Raw genomic sequence first — 16,375 nt, forward strand, 5'->3', positions numbered from 1 at the left:
GGATTAAAATAAAATTGGGTTAATTGAATGTCCAAGTCAAAGGGTATAAATCACCGGCATAGACGAGCACATGCATGATCATGGTCTTAAAAATGTCTTCTTGCTGTCATTACAACTTATATTATAATTAATTAATTGGCATTATATTGTCAAACATCAACTTAACAAACTTTATGCATGGCCCTAGCTACTAGCTTGTCTTTCAATTCTAGCCCGACCCATAATATATAATTATAATAAGGTGATAAGGAAATTTGTTAATTATTAATCTTCCTTATCCATACAAATTAGAGATGTTACTAATTTACTATACATGCATGAAAAGGTTAAAAAAAAGATGTTAGAGATATTTACACTTTTGGTGCATTATATACAACTTTCGTCATATATAAAAGATTTAAGTTTTTTGTTTTCTATTAGATCCTTTCTTTGAATCAATACTGTGGATTAAAGATTTGATAAGATACTCGTACTAGTGATGGACTCGTGTAATACATGCATGTATGATGACTTTTTTGTAATTTGTGTTAGTAAATACGATTAAAATACGGTGATTAAGGGGTACATTATATTTCTTATAAGAGTTTTTGGTATTTTTATTATATAAGTTAAGGTTAAATCCGCGATGTGTGTAAGAAAATATAACGGCCTACATACACTGATGCACAAATCAACATAGTCAATATGAGCAACCAACAATAATGCTACAACCGGTAAAAAATCACCAAAGAAAATGATGTATGAGTAATTAATTTATTGTTATCTCCAATCTCATGAAAACCCAACATGTCTAAAAATGTACTTTTATATAGCGACATAATCGTACAATTATGTGTTCCTATAGAAAGCCCATGCAATTTGTGTAAACATCCAATTGATTAAACACTCCATCTACTTTTCTTCTCACATGTCGTTTTGTGACTACTTATACTGTTACAATTGACTTCCCTTCTGTTTTCTTTCACCTCTCCCTTTGAACAATGCGTGAATACCGTTATTTTTTTTTGGTCCGTTTTATAACTTGTAACCTATTGTAAACAGACCCTAGATGGGGAACTTTGTTGATTAATTATGGTTGTACTGTATATTATTAGTTTTATACTCATTTACTACTCCGTATATAGTAGAAGTATTCAATATACCGTTTTCAAGGTTGCTAGCTACAAGATGATTAATTAGTCACAGGTGAAATAAGTTAACATAGTTGGAGTACTTGAAATTGTTATCAACTAGACAAATTTTGCTTACTCCAAAAGATGGCATTGGGCTGGACTAACTCAAGCCTCAAGGAATGGTATGACATGGGTATGATGTAGCATGCTAAACTAATAAAACTTGACTTAGATACGCTAGCACAACATGACTTGAAAGACATGATGGCACATGATCATTTGAAAATTTTGAAAATTTCAACATGGCACGACACGTAGATCATGGGATGGGCCTAGCTAATCCCAAAACACGTGGAATTGGGCCCTTCGGCACGAGACCAAGCACATCCTACATCTTTAATTACTCATACTGTAGGTAATATTCAATAGAATTATTCAAAAAAAACAAAGTACTATTTCAATAGAAACATATGAACGAAAGGGCAATTAAAACCTATACATGATTTGTTTACATGTATGCCATGATAACCATATTCATCTTTGTTTTGGCTTCTTGTAAACTAAGCATATCGCATCACAATCATTTTCAACAATGTCAAAATCAAAAAATTAAATTGTGATATAGCATAATAATGAACTTGTAAGAAGTGGCAAAATCAACAGTTCAGATGATTACATTTTGAATGAATTAAACAATAATGAATCATGTTAAAAAGAGTACGATAGTATAATTTAATTAAACTATTTTCACCTTATACCATATCATGCACGTATTGTGATATCCCCAAGACTTTTACCTTCTTAATAGATAAACTAACTCATTAGTTGCTTTCAGCTTTGACTGGAATATGTACGTAGGTTCTACAATCATGACTGTTGATAGAGTATATATAAACATATTTCAAGGCTTCAACCATTATTAGCTTAAGTTTTTGGGCGTGGTAAAGTAGTAAACATATTCCTAAACAGCCTCAACCATTAGCTTAGCTTAAACGAACTTTTCATTGATGGTTTTTTATACAACTGCATGTTTTATTAGCTACATACACCGTAACGAACAAGCTAAGAACGTCCTTTCAAGGACATCTCTTTCAAAATCAAGTTCAGAAGTTACGTAGTAATGGCCTGGTAGTATCTATGTCTTTTCTTCGTGATATCAATCTGTTTTATAGTATATGAAATCCAAACCCTATCTATAATTTTGTTCACATGTTCTTTTAAGAATAATAAATTTAAGTCCATTTATCAAAATATGTTTCCACTACCAAATTCTTTCACTTTAATTTCTCCATCTTTCTTCTTATACATTTCTATAACTTATTCAAATACAAAGGTTTTTCTCAATGATTATGTTTGTCATCCACGTTCTTTCCTCTCCAACATAAAGTGCCTTTCTATTCAACACAATTGCTAATGCCCTACCAAAATGTATTGCAATTAAATAGTATTTTATCACTTTAATCTAACATATATACTCCCTCTGTTTTTTTTATATGCATCAGTTTGACCGGTACATTTGTCGAGACGCTACTTTGACCATAAATATCTTTAATTGTGTATTAGTAAAAATTGTAACAAAATTATATTATGAAACTAAACATTATGACGAATCTAATGATATATAATATAATAACATTTATTCATTTTTTAGGGGAAAAAATTAAGTCAACCATTGTATGTGAATAGTGCAATTGTCAAAGTGATGCATATAAAAAAAACGGAGGGAGTACTAATATTAGAATATGTCTCTAATTTATCTTAGTGATGACTTTTAAATATAAAACAGATCTTTTATAAGGGTTACCTTTTAAATTTGAAAATGCATACGGAGTATTAAGAGTTGATAATAGGAAATGTAACTTTATTCTTTGGATTTATGTATAATCAATGTAGAAATTTCATATGATAAACAATTATAAAGATAAACTTGTATTTTGTCTATAGATTTAGGCAGAAAAGAATAAAAAAAAGTCTCATGCCAATACGTCATATAACACCTAAAGAAGGAAAAAACGATTGTGATAACTAATACTGGTCAAGATTGTTTGAAGCAAATGATTTCTCTATTTCATGTTTAAGTGGCGTAACAATTATTTCTACTACATAAATTAAATGGAATAATACTCATTTCAAGTTACAAGTACAAGACAATTGACCGAAAAGTTACAAGTACAAGACAATTGACCGAAAGAGTATTTTTTAACTTGTCGCATAACATAAGGATATCAATCATGCGAACTTTGTAATAGTAAAATAAATACTATCTCCGTTACATATTAGTTACAACTTTGGGCAATATTTGTGAGAGATAAAATATTTCAAAGTTGCAATTAATATGTAACGAAAACTTTAAAATTAAAAAAAATGTCTTTTTTTTAAAAAAAAATAAAATAAGATGGTTCATGGAATTCCGTGCTAGAAGCCATGAGAAGGGGACATGCTGTTATCTTCTGAAGTACTCGTAATGTTTGAAAGAGCTCAATTTGGCAAATCTTGATAGGCTGATGCGGGCCTATCTTTGCTACTTTTTGGAGATTCATATCTCACATAAGATTACAACAACAATATTATAGGTAACGACATTTTTTTCTCAATCAATTGATTAATTTAATCGTCAGAGAAGACAGTCCTAACCTCTTTATGATTAAGTCGATGAGAAAAGTTGATAAGAACACTCAAAACAACTATAGAACGAAGTTTGCACAAATTGGCAAAATTCTATACGAGGTGTATCTACAAAATCTTATTATGTGAAGATTAGCGAGATATATTTGTCTAAATTATTTAGCGTTCAACTGTACAGACATATTTATCTAAATATGCAAAATCAAAAGGGAAACCATGAAACTAGAAGAGAATACATAAAACTTATTCACTCAAGAGTAGTAATGTTTCCTTCACTCAATGTAATAATACGATCAACAGAGTTGTAGACTTATAGTCCTGTAGACCATCGTCCTGAGAGAAGCTAAATGATTATTCCTAGAATTACATCTATGAACTTTTGCGTGATGCAACATCTGCATATTATAAATCAACCTCCTTTATAGCTGTGATTACTTCATCGATAGAAGCAAAATTCCTGCGTTTCTTCATGAGCATTTTTCCAAAGTTGAGTGCCTTCCTCTCACAGTCAGCTCGTTTGGGAGCATCAGTTATTGATTCAAAGTCCTCAACATGCGCCACACCAACGATTCTCCTGTATAATGCACAAATTGAAAGATGATCATTGTATGTTCATCCATCCAGATAACAAATGAGATTAATTTGAAGGTAATCCTGTCGTAAAGAAGCACTAACAGGCTAACAAATCATTGTATGTTAAACTCACCTTATCATTTTAGCAGAGCCAAATCCTAGAGAATCATGGAACAAATCTTGTATATACTTTGCTTGCACGAGTTTCTGAACATCAGGATTGTTGTAAATATGTGGAAGATATGCCTCACCAGGTCCATCCTTGTTATCATCCCAAAGAGCTATAAATATTTGGTGAAATAGATTCCAAGTGTCACCGAGAGTTTTGAGGATCCATTTCTTGTAAGCCTATAAGACACATTGGAGATATAAAGGGGAAAAAAAAAAAAAAAAAAAGAATGAGCATATTGAAGGCCTGAAAAACAATTATCCTGTACAAAAAATGTACTGTACAAAAAATGTAGTTGGATTTTCTGATTCCACAATGAAGCAAGGATCAGAAGCATACCAAGGAATACATGAAAAAGTGCTATTTATTCTCAGTGCAATTTAAGCACAAACGCAAAGGCATTGTACTTTTGAAATGGATCAAAGCTGTAAATTCTATCTGATATAAGCCAGAATATACGCTACCTATATAAGATTAAAGTTAATTTGCCCATGCAGACAATCTTCCCACAAAAGCCCATCAGTACAGTGAGCCAATCAATCCAAAGGTCTTGTCTTCCATCAAATAACAAACTTCACTCCCTGCTCCCAGTCAGACCAGGCGAAGCGAAAAATACAAAGAGTGCAAAGGGTACCAAGCAATCTTGCAAGCTTCATGATGAAAGCAAGCAAAAAAGGAATTAAGGATTGGCAAAGTAAAATAAAAAGTAGTCATAAAGTAGTGTTTGGAAGGTTTAATTTACATACTAATGTGCTTAGACATTAGACAAAAAGGATTTAAAGAGAGAGGAATGGGAAGGAGTGTGATGGATTCATTTTCCTCTATTAAGATATGGACTGGTCAAAGAGAAGGGAAATAGAAGAGCTATAATATTATGATGCTACATTATTCCTTTCCATTTCTTCCGTTTCTCTCCATTGCTCTCTAGATACTACCGTAAGGCTAATGATTAAGTTCAGTATTAACAGTCTAGAAGAGCTATAATATTATGATGCTACATTTTACCAAACATGATTTTCTGCACTTGTGTAAATCCAACACAACTCAGTGAATCACAATTAGAAACAATATATCCAATATCCATATATTGAAAGGATGACGATGTATGAATTAAACTGTGAAACATTTTACTTGCAGATGTGTTAGAAGTTTTCAGATAATTGAGAGTTCTAAACTCGGCATCTACCAAACTATGTTTTAAGCCTATGTATGTTAAAGATCCACTATTTCTCAGCTCAATACCTATTCCTCTCCAACACACTAGGAAAGATAAAAGTATGCATGATCTCAACTAAGAGATGCTCCAGAGGACAACTCTGCAAGGCTTATCTTATCATACTTCAGTGTAGGCTACATTTCTCCATCTCTTCACTATCCAGTCCCTACCACTGCAACCAGACTTTGCGTCTTTGCCAAAGGTGTAATCCTTATAATTGCCTGACAAGCTAATGTAAAATCATCCCCAGAGTTTCAGTAAGTTGATCCTCCAAGGATCTTAGATAATAATACATCCCAGAGCAACAAGCAGACAGGATAAAACAATGAGTAGATTGATTGAGCTAACCTTTCGGTCATTCTCTTCATTTGCATGTCCATCTTGAGCAAAGAAGGCCAAAATAAGGTTTCCCAGATAAGCTCCTATGTCAAATCCCATCGGCCCATAGAAGGCAAATTCCGGATCAATCACCTGAGTTGAATCCTGAGTGACCATGACAGAACCAGTGTGGAGATCTCCGTGAATAAGGGCCTGTGCTCTTTCACAGAACCTGTAACAAGGAGCAACAATTAACTCACACTTTTAAAATGCATATAACCATGAAAGAACCTTTTTTGAAAAGCAACATCATGTTCAGACAGAATATTTACTTGGATTTCAATTGAGCAACTTCAAGCTTTAAATCATTATCCTGACGAACAGCTTCGGCATCACGATCAAGGTGAGGAGAAGTCCAACGGTTATACTCAGATACTTTGTACGGGTCAGAAAATACAACCTGCTCAGTAAGCCGGCACAACTCCACATTTCCACAGAACTCAGCAACTGCAAAAACAATTAATAATACTGAGGAAGGATGCATTTCAAAAGACATAAGACCAACAGAAGATAAATGTAAAAATAAACACAATGATGGATGAGATTTGATTTATCCATGGAAACACGTAACTAATTCAGAACTCAAATAGCATACAAAACTACAGAAGAATCTTCAATATCAACCTGGGTAGCTTAAAAATCTTCAATTATTATCAAACACCGATATTAGCACACACGCTTAACAATTCAATTTGGATAAAATACATGAATACTTTTCATGAAAATAATGTAGTGACATTTGACACATACAATTAACCGAATTTGAGTAGCATAGATTTTGACAATATTAATATTGTATAGCAATTAATTGAAGTAAGCATAAGAGGCAGCCATAAAGAAACAAAATTGACTTATAATACTAGGTTTATAAGGAAACAGGAGTGGTACAAATTTTGTTCCAAATAAAATGAACATTACACTAGCTGGAGTACCTTTTACTTCATATATCAGCAAATGGAATTGTCGAATAAAAACCACAAGGAACAATAAATCAGAGCAGCAAAAAGAAAATTATGTACCTCTTTTTTTATGCTCCGTAGTGGTAGTATAAAGAAGAGAGGTATAGAACAAAGTCCTTGACATATATTCTGCCATGTGTTCTGAAAGTAAAGGATATTCAACTCCAGCAATTAAACCCTTTCTAAGGATGATGTGTGGAGGCTTCAAATAATGCATGCCAATCAAAGACATTGGACGATCAAAGTGATAAACCTCTGGAACATGAGCAGGACATAAGCGACCATGTTCTTTTAATGTCACCGCCTCAAAATAAGCACGTTCTTTTGTCATTGGCCATGATTCACCAATGCAGCGTATGTAAGGAAGTGCCTACAACCCCACATATTAGTATTGGATTCCCCAGTATAACACGAGAAATAAGATAATCACACAGCCAACATCAATACCCCTATCTAAAATAGCAATGAACACAATCAATAAAAATAGTTGAGTTCATCGCGAGGGTACACAATAAGTCCATTCTCGAGATAAAATTAGTAATTCCCTAGTTTATCACGAGAGATAAGATAATCACACAGCCAACAACAATACCCCTAATCTAAAATAGCAATGTACAGAATCAACAAAAATAGTTGAGTTCATCGCGAGGGACACAAATTAGTCCATTCTAGGGATAAAATTATCTTTCTACATATTCATAGTGCTAAAATCTTATTCATTGCCCGCTTATTTTGTTCACAAATTCTTAATTTACAAGTAATTTTTCAAGCATTAGGTTGAACCCTTTAGCATACAACAAAACCAGGAATGGAACACTAACAAATTCCCACGTTTCTACTAAAAATAAACACTACCCCCTTACTCTGAAAATTATACTTCGTCTCACATTCTCCTTAACCCTCAATAGAAAGATTTACCACAATTACACCACAATCCAGTGTATGATCCTATCACCTTTTCCGAACATTTCAAAATAATATACATAAACAACTATTTCCGAATTCCGAACATAGAGTAATTATTTGATAAACCTTACTCAATTGTTCCAACAATGTATTCAGATAAATCACACCTTGCAATTACTTACTATTGCAATTGACTAATTTCACATTTCAACAACACATGACTTCACAACTTCTACCTATGTAATTAAATTCATGTAATCATCCACTGTCATAAAATTACAGAACAATACTAAATAATCCTAACAAAAAACAATCACCCATTACAACAAACAATTATTCCAACAATAAAGTTCGAAACTTTATAATCTACAGTAAACAAAAAATGATTTAATCAACTTATTTTTTTACCTGTTTGATGACAACAGAACCAGAAGGGGAGACAACGATGTAGACAAAATTAAGGTTACCATCTCCAACTTCTTTGATCTGAAAGTTGTCGGAATCACCAAGTATAGAAGACAAAGAAGGGGTTGCTTTTATATACTCAACCAATGATGTTTCATTAAGTGGTCGGAACCCATCAACCGCCGACATATTTTCCGGCGCCGGAGAAGTATTTGAGGAGAGAAAGAATAGTTGACTGAAAAGACTGTTTTTTTGTGTGTGTTTGTTTGACAAGAGTTTAAAAGAGGGGAAAATGAGGCATTAATGGTGTTGGAAGAGTTTATAGAAAGTGAGAATATAGTGAGGTTATTTGGGGAAATCTAGGATAGGAATACTTTTCAATAGTTGTAGAATGATTGAATCTAGCCTTGGTTATGGGATATGTGGAAGGTTAGTTAATAATCGAGTTGTTAAGATCGGGTTAATAATCTTCGACTCAAATTGATTTATCTTATTTATCTTAGGGTCTATTATCATACGTTGAAATTCAGTTGAGTTCATTTCGACTCCTAATTTCCTTCTTATTTGGCTGATTTCTAGAAAAACTTGAACTTATCTTACTTTGTCAAATTTTTAACTTCTATTTTATCTAAGCATAATTTATAAATTACAACCCAAAAATATAACCATTTTCGATTTAGCTACCCAAAAAAAATTTATTTTAAATTACCACCCTTTAAAAAATAAATAATTGGTCAGATCACCACCACTTTTAAAATTCTGGTGGGTTTCTGACCTGTGGGCCCCACTTTAGTTATTTTTCTTCTTATTTCTCCTCTCTCCTCTTCATCATTTTCTCCTCCTACTCCACCTCTTCCGCTGTTAAAGCTCCCTTTTTCCCACCTTCTTTCTCTCTCCTCCAATCCTAATTTCTTCCTTTTTTTTCTCTCTTCTTCACATTTCTCATCTTTCGCAAATCGATAAAAAAAACCCTAATTTTTAATACCACCAAATCAAACACCCATACAAGTTAAAATTTCTCACTAGATCAAAATCGATTGGAAAGTTAGAATTCCCATAAATTTTGAATAACTAATGGGGGCTAGGTAATTTATTTCTTGCATTTTGTGGAAAGTGAAAATTCTTATGAATTCCATTTCTCCCATTTTTGTTTTTTTTGTGTCAACCAATTGAACCAAACAACTACCCAAATTATAAAATTTCATGAATTCTCACTTTCTCCATTTTGTTTTGTCAACCAAACAACCCCTAAATGTTGGTTTGCAAAAAAATGTAGGAAGTGATTCCTAAGGAATATGAAATTCCTTCAAAACATGAGAATTAATTTACATTATTGTCCTCAAAATTTTGGAATAGTAATTCAATTCATAATAATAGAACGATGTTATATAAATTAACCAAACAAAACATAGGGAACTAATTCATTGAAAATACAATTTCTTGTATGTCAACCAAATACAATTTTAGTATTTTCTTGGCAATAAAACTTTCCATGTATTGTAACTTTCAATAGGTATTTAATTTAATGAAAATTGTTTAAATTTAGAAAATCTTGACAAAAACACACTAATTACACTTATGTACGCGTGTTTTTGTCATGAATTTCTAATTTTATACACTTTTCAAGAGTGTTTTTAATGCTTATATATAACCCTAGGGGTTATGTATAGCATTACCCTTAATTTAATTTAATTCTCATATGCAACTAAATGGGGGCAAAAATGGCAATTACTTATTACAGAGATAGGCCTTGTTTGGCAAATGGTTGTTGGCGGTTGGCTGTTGGCTGGTTCACTTGGCTTGTTTGACCAGCTGGAATATTTGGCTGTTTATAATGGCTTTTGAAATTAGCTGTTTAAGCTGGCTGTTTATAAAAGTGTTTGGTAAATTAATTGTTGGTTGTTGGCTGTTTATTAGATAATTTGTGGGCCAACAAGCCAAAAGCCAACAAAAAAGCTACTCAAAGCAGCTTTTTCATTTTGGCTTAAAAGCCAGCTTTTTCGCTGACTAAAAAGCCAATTACCAAACACATTTTTTGGCTGTTTGACCACCTAAAAAAGCCAAAAGCCAAAAGCCAACCAAAAAGCCGTTAAAAAGCCAATTACCAAACATGGCCATAATCAACACCTCTCTCTTCCAATTGAAGCGCAATTTACGTCATCTGGTATTTCTATCCTCCATAGAAACCGCTTTTGAGGTATGATGTTGTTATTTATGTAATAATTCAATATCAATTTGACAATCTAGGGTTTTACGATGATTTAATTTTATTCTAATTGGGGTTCGTATTATTGAATATTAATCTAGGGTTGTAAGGTTATGGAAGTCGCGATTCTAGAGAAGAAAATTATGAGCCTAGTTTGATTATTGAATCAATAATGGAACTAAGATATTGGACTTTTTCCCCTAAAATTATGTGATTTTTCGAGCCTAATTTGATAATTGAATCTAATTTGCCTTTAATGTTAGGATGGAACTTCGATATTGCACTCCCCTCCTAAAATTCTGTGATTTTCCGAGCTTAATTTGATAATTGAATTAAAATTTGCTTGTTTAAGGTGCTATCTTTGTTGTTTAGCGCCCTCTTTTTCTCTGTAAATCCTTGCCCCAGATATAATTGAGTGATTTTTGGATTTAACAAGGGCGGGCCTGTTCTCATACGTTGAAATTAGTTCAGTTCAGTTCAGCTTCTAATTTCCTTCTCTTATAAAATAGTCAGTTCAGCTCAGCTGAGTTCAGTCAATGAGAACAGATCCTAAGTATTTGATTGGTATTGTTGAACCTTGTAGTTTGTATTTTGTGATCAATATGGAGAAAACAACATGGCCTATCTTAAAATCTCGCAAGCATCAGGTAGGTGTATTATTTATTTTTGTCCATTATTAAGATACTCTATTGCTTGAATTTGCTACAAAATTTGTCACGCTAATTTACGTTATATCTATGATCTTTTGTTACTTTAGTGTTCTGAAGCAAGAGGCTGTGAGTTCATTAATACAAATGATCGATTGAGTCAGTTGCCACATGATGTTTTGATGGCAATCATGTCCCTTTTAACCATGAAGGAAGCCGGAAAAACTAGTGTTGTATCGCGCACATGGTATAACTTGTGGCGATGTTTACCTGTCTTGTTCTTCAAAGTTGATCCTTCTACAATTGAAAATGATGAACTCCTACTTCCCCAACAAAGATCAGGTTTGATAAATTCTTGTATTGGATGTATGATATATAAGCTCGCTTATAAATTACTATGTTATTCTTACCTGGTATTGATCTGAACTTGTCTATCAGGTTTTACAGGTTGGGTTAACAGTGTCGTGGGAGCTCATGTTGGTCCTGTTATTGATGAGCTAAGGGTGATTTTTGACTTAGATGTCAAATTAGAATCTGATATCGATAAATGGGTGGTTTTTGCATTATCAAAACATGTCAAACACCTTGAATTGGACTTCACACCATTCTACAACAGAAGTATTTCCTTGATTGATTGCTATACTTGGCCTCTTGAATGTCGTATGTCATCTCTTGCCCTGCATGCTAATATGGCTTTCTTAAGATCTTTGTGTCTTAAATATGTTAATATATCTGGAAAAGACATTGAGTGTCTTCTGTGTGTGTGTAATGCCCTGGAGGATCTTTGCATTGTAAATGGGTCAATCTATTTAACACATATAAATCTTCCTGATTTATCCCTACAATTGAAGCATTTAGAGGTATCAAATTGTCCCCGGTTGATGTGCATTGACATTAGGGCCCCAAAACTTGTGTCATTTACTCATCATGGGCGGCCTATAGACCTCCATATTAGAGATTCGTCGTTGCTTTCTAAGGTATCAATCGGTAATGGTGAGTTTCAAGGAGAGATTGTGGACCATGCTCTTAGCTCCCTTTCAACGTGCTTCTCGAATGTTAAGTTCATAAGTTGGGACTTGCTGTTGGATCCCCAATTTGGTGGCAACCTTGTCAAGGTATTTCAATAGATGCCATGTGAATTAAATACTACTCCGGTTGCTTTATTATTTTATTTTGTAATTATCATTTGCTTATGCAGGTGAATATGGGGATCAATAACCCACCTTGCATGACAAACCTCAAACATATGGAATTCCATGTTACAGCAAGGGGTAATGAAAGCCTACTTGGATGGGCTGATTTTATTGAGGCATCTCCATTCTTGGAGAAACTCACTATGCAGGCAAGATACCCTCAGTTCTTCACATATTTTTTTTTAATATATATATATATATATATATATATATATATATAACAACTTCTGGAGTGTTTTGCTTAATGATGATTGTGGTTTTTCTCATCTTGCATTGCAGTTCTCGTTATCATATTACATGAGTACTGACTATAGGAGAGATATAGTTAAACGCAAAGGGCGTCCTCTAAAAAGCTTGAAGACATTGGAGCACATTGGCTCTCTAGGACTACCAATTGACATTGAGTTTGCTACCTATGTAGTCGAGAATTCCATCATGCTGAAAGATGTATTTTTTTCGAAATTATGGGTGCCTGAAAGAGTTAGAAAATCTACAAAAAGGCGTATTAAGGAGTTTAAAAATACTTTGCCCCAAGGAATCACCTACAATGGCTTCCGTACAAAGTTAATTACCCAGTCCCCATAGATAAGTTAAAATTTCTATGATTTGCATGTTCTTTCATGCCAACCAAACAAGGTTTTGCAATTTCTAGGAATTTGATGTAGATTCCTATGGGAAGTAAAATTACCATTGCAACCAAACAACACCTAAATTTTCACTAGATTTAGAGAATTAAGTGTGCCTTTATTTATTTATTTATTTTTTATTTTAGCTTGATGGCTATTTTCTATTCATAGTAGAAGCAATAGTAAGCATAGACATAGTTTTTTTTTTCTTTAATTTAATGTATTGAACTAGTTTTTGGACCTAGGCAATGCTCCGTGTTATTACGTATTTACATAGAATTAATAAATGTTTTTATGATTTTGTTTAAAAAAAAAAAGTTTTTATGATTTAATCTACTTGTAATTAAGTTTGTTGTTTATATTGTCATTTGCTACATATTAATATTTTGGTGGTAAGGCACTTGTTTGTAGAGCTAAAGGTTCTATGTTCACAACTCCTATTCTGCACACCCGGGTGTACCTTCCTCTAGGTACCCCAGGGGCATTTTGGTAAATTCGCAAAAAAGCATGTCTCTTACACATGATACCCGGAGCTTCCTTTCTTCTTCCTAATTTCGACACTCAATTTCATAATTTTGTTCTTCATAAATTTGCAGACAATTTACTCGAAAATTCACAGCAATAATGGCATAATTGATTGCAACTCCAATATCAACTCCAATACAAAGAACGAAGATCAATTTCAACAATTCTTTTCTGTGAATTTATCAATATTAGTTGTTTATTTGAGCGAATTGATGCAGTAATCTATGTTTATATGAGCATCAATTGATCATGATTAAGGCCTTGTTCACATTTACTGAACTGAACTAAACTGATTGGAGCTGAGCTGAATTGAACTGATTGGAGCTGAGCTGAACTGAGTTGAGTTGAAATGAACATTTTATGAGAAAGGGAAATTAAGAGCTGAACTGAACTGATTGGAGCTGAACCGAAATGAACTGAACTTGAGCTGAATTGAACTTAACTGAAGTGAAATTAAGTAAATGTGAACAGGCCCTAAGTTGATCTTTTTCATTCATCAAAATTTATATACATCAAAATTGATCATGATTAGCAAAAAGCAAACTGAGGTAATTAATGAACATAATCTCATTTTTGGTTATCAAACAGATTTTAATTGTACTGAAATTGAGCAAATGGAGGTAATTAATGAACATAATTTGATCATTGAGCATATTTAATTTAGCATATAATAACATTTTAATTTAAAATATACTTCCTCTGTTTTCTTTTACTTGCAACACTTCCTTAAAAAGGAAATATCACAATACTTGCAACACACTATAAAAGGGAAAAACTATATTATATTCCTTATTTAAAGCATATGGCCCACCAAATTACACACCTAACAATCATTCATCCTATTTTAAAATTTATTATATCATGTAAACCCCACCATTCTTAATTACCATGCTAAAGGGTGTGTTGCATCTAAAAGAAAATGGAGGAAGTAATAACATTTTAATTTGATCATTGACACATGGACGTTATTAGGATTGCCTTTTAATATAGGGTAATGATATATGTAGCCCTTACCTTAGGGCTATATACAAACTTTTAATATACTTCCTAAAATAAAATTAAGTTGGGAATTCATGAAAAAATCACGCGCAGATCGGTGTATTTAATATTACTTTATCCCCAATATTTCCTTTTTTTAGCATCTTATTCATAGTCCTTAGGGCTATGTTTATCATTTTCCTTTAATATATTAGTATAGATTTCTACAAAGCATATGATCTTGTTAATAAAAAACAATCAATAACTTAATTGACACGTGTCCTATTCTAATCGGTCTAATACTTTTAAATTTTTTTTAAAATTCAGAAAATAAAGTAATTAAAACTTAATTGAGAATTAAGAATTTTGTTTTTTAAATTTTTTTTATGTTTTTATTTTTTAAAAAATGTTTTTTATATGTAAATAGCAACGACGTTTAACGAATCCTAATGTCCGTTAATTAATGTTGATGTCAAAGGTTATTGCTAATCAAAATAAGTGAGGTTGAGGGCACAACTTTGATGTTTGTAAAAGCATGGGCATAGCTTAGAAATCGAAAAAGTTAAGGGGCATAACTTAGAAAAACCTAAGAAAATTTTATGACATTGGAAAATTGTAACAAAAACAAATCTTTCTTATGCATAAAATTAAATATGTATATTAGATTGTTATATGTTATTTCTATGAAAAGAAAAAATGATAACTTAAAATGTAAGATAAATGCATAATTTGACCACTTTATCAAAACGGGTCTTGTCGTGTCAACTTCAAGTGTTCTCTCAATAACTTTGTGTGTTCTCTCAATAACTTCATGTTCGTGTCGTGCCGGTTTCGGTCGTGTTGTGTCAGAGATTGCCATCTCTAATGACGAATATAAAGATTATGCAAATTATAGGTACGTAAAGTGTAAAAGTTTGGCAATTCAAGCTCTAGTATTGTTCAAGAATTTACACCCAAGCCATAGGAAGAACGAGATTGAAACATTAATCACAAAGGCAGCCAAATTCATTGAGAACTCTCAATGCCCTAATGGATCTTGGTATCACGTACAAATTTTATTTTTTGAGGAATAATATTGTATTATTGTATAGCTATACCAAAAAATTAATCATGAAGATGTTTGGTATAGCTGATTGGGGCTGTTTTTTGTGAAACAAAAAATATTATATCTTATTGGGACAAGTCTGATTATTTGACTAATATATTAGCTAATTAATCTTTACAACTTAATGAATTATAGTAAGTTAGTTGGGGTGTTTAATTGTTTGGTGGTGAGCTAGCTCAAAATTCAAATAGCTTATTCCAACAAATAAACTCGTTTTCAATAATTTGTTTTGAGGAGCTTATTTTGAAATGATAATTAACTAATTTGACCTTGACTTGTCAAATGCCATTTTTGTAACTGATGTGAGCTTCTTAGCTACTCCATAATGTATAATCATCTTACTGCTATAGTTTTAATTTTTTTTTTTTTTTTTTTTTTTTTTTTTTTTGAAGGCACCTTAGTGATGTAGTTTAGCAGAGATAACTTTTTGGGGGTTCTAGATATTACCTCCGGTTCATATTATATGCAATTTTGGAAATTTTTTATATCTCACAAATAATACACCAAATTTGCATACAATACGAACCAGAGGTAGTAGAAGAATTGAGAGGAAGATAGAGAAATACTTTGGGGAAAAAAATTGTAATATAAAAGTATAAAAAAAAGGTCTTCTATTATGTAGTTTTTTCATAATTTAAAAAAATATATCACGTCTTGATTTACGAGTTTGGTAAAGAGTTGAAGAGTCTCGCAAAGTTTCCTTAAGCCTTGACAATTAACTAATTAGGAGGGGAGTGAAACCTAACCACCCA

At 32.5% G+C, this 16,375-nt stretch overlaps 2 protein-coding genes across 3 annotated transcripts; one reads left to right on the forward strand and one right to left on the reverse strand.

Moving 5' to 3' along the window:
* Nucleotides 1–3,960: 3,960 nt before the first annotated feature.
* On the reverse strand, nt 3,961–8,727 carry LOC145617304 (methylthioribose kinase-like). The gene is made up of 6 exons (XM_081671997.1): nt 8,347–8,727; nt 7,093–7,402; nt 6,346–6,520; nt 6,044–6,245; nt 4,444–4,658; nt 3,961–4,311 (listed from the first exon to the last, which is right to left on the reverse strand). The coding sequence occupies exons 1-6, from the start codon at nt 8,530–8,532 to the stop codon at nt 4,140–4,142; spliced, it is 1,260 nt and encodes a 419-aa protein (XP_081528123.1). The 5' UTR covers nt 8,533–8,727; the 3' UTR covers nt 3,961–4,139.
* Nucleotides 8,728–10,482: 1,755 nt separating this feature from the next.
* LOC145618148 (FBD-associated F-box protein At5g60610-like) lies at nt 10,483–13,304 on the forward strand. 2 transcript variants are annotated; one of them, XM_081672940.1, is made up of 6 exons: nt 10,483–10,540; nt 11,133–11,196; nt 11,307–11,538; nt 11,635–12,311; nt 12,395–12,538; nt 12,669–13,303. In XM_081672940.1, the coding sequence occupies exons 2-6, from the start codon at nt 11,152–11,154 to the stop codon at nt 12,972–12,974; spliced, it is 1,404 nt and encodes a 467-aa protein (XP_081529066.1). In that variant the 5' UTR covers nt 10,483–10,540; nt 11,133–11,151; the 3' UTR covers nt 12,975–13,303. The 2 variants fall into 2 exon arrangements, with proteins under 2 accessions (XP_081529066.1, XP_081529065.1); XM_081672939.1 differs by lacking the exon at nt 10,483–10,540 and having other exon boundaries at nt 10,561–11,196; nt 12,669–13,304.
* The last annotated feature ends 3,071 nt before the right edge of the window (nt 13,305–16,375 follow it).

This window comes from Chenopodium album, chromosome 26 (assembly GCF_948465745.1).
Source record: "Chenopodium album chromosome 26, dcCheAlbu1.1, whole genome shotgun sequence".
Classification (NCBI taxonomy): Eukaryota; Viridiplantae; Streptophyta; class Magnoliopsida; order Caryophyllales; family Amaranthaceae; genus Chenopodium; species Chenopodium album.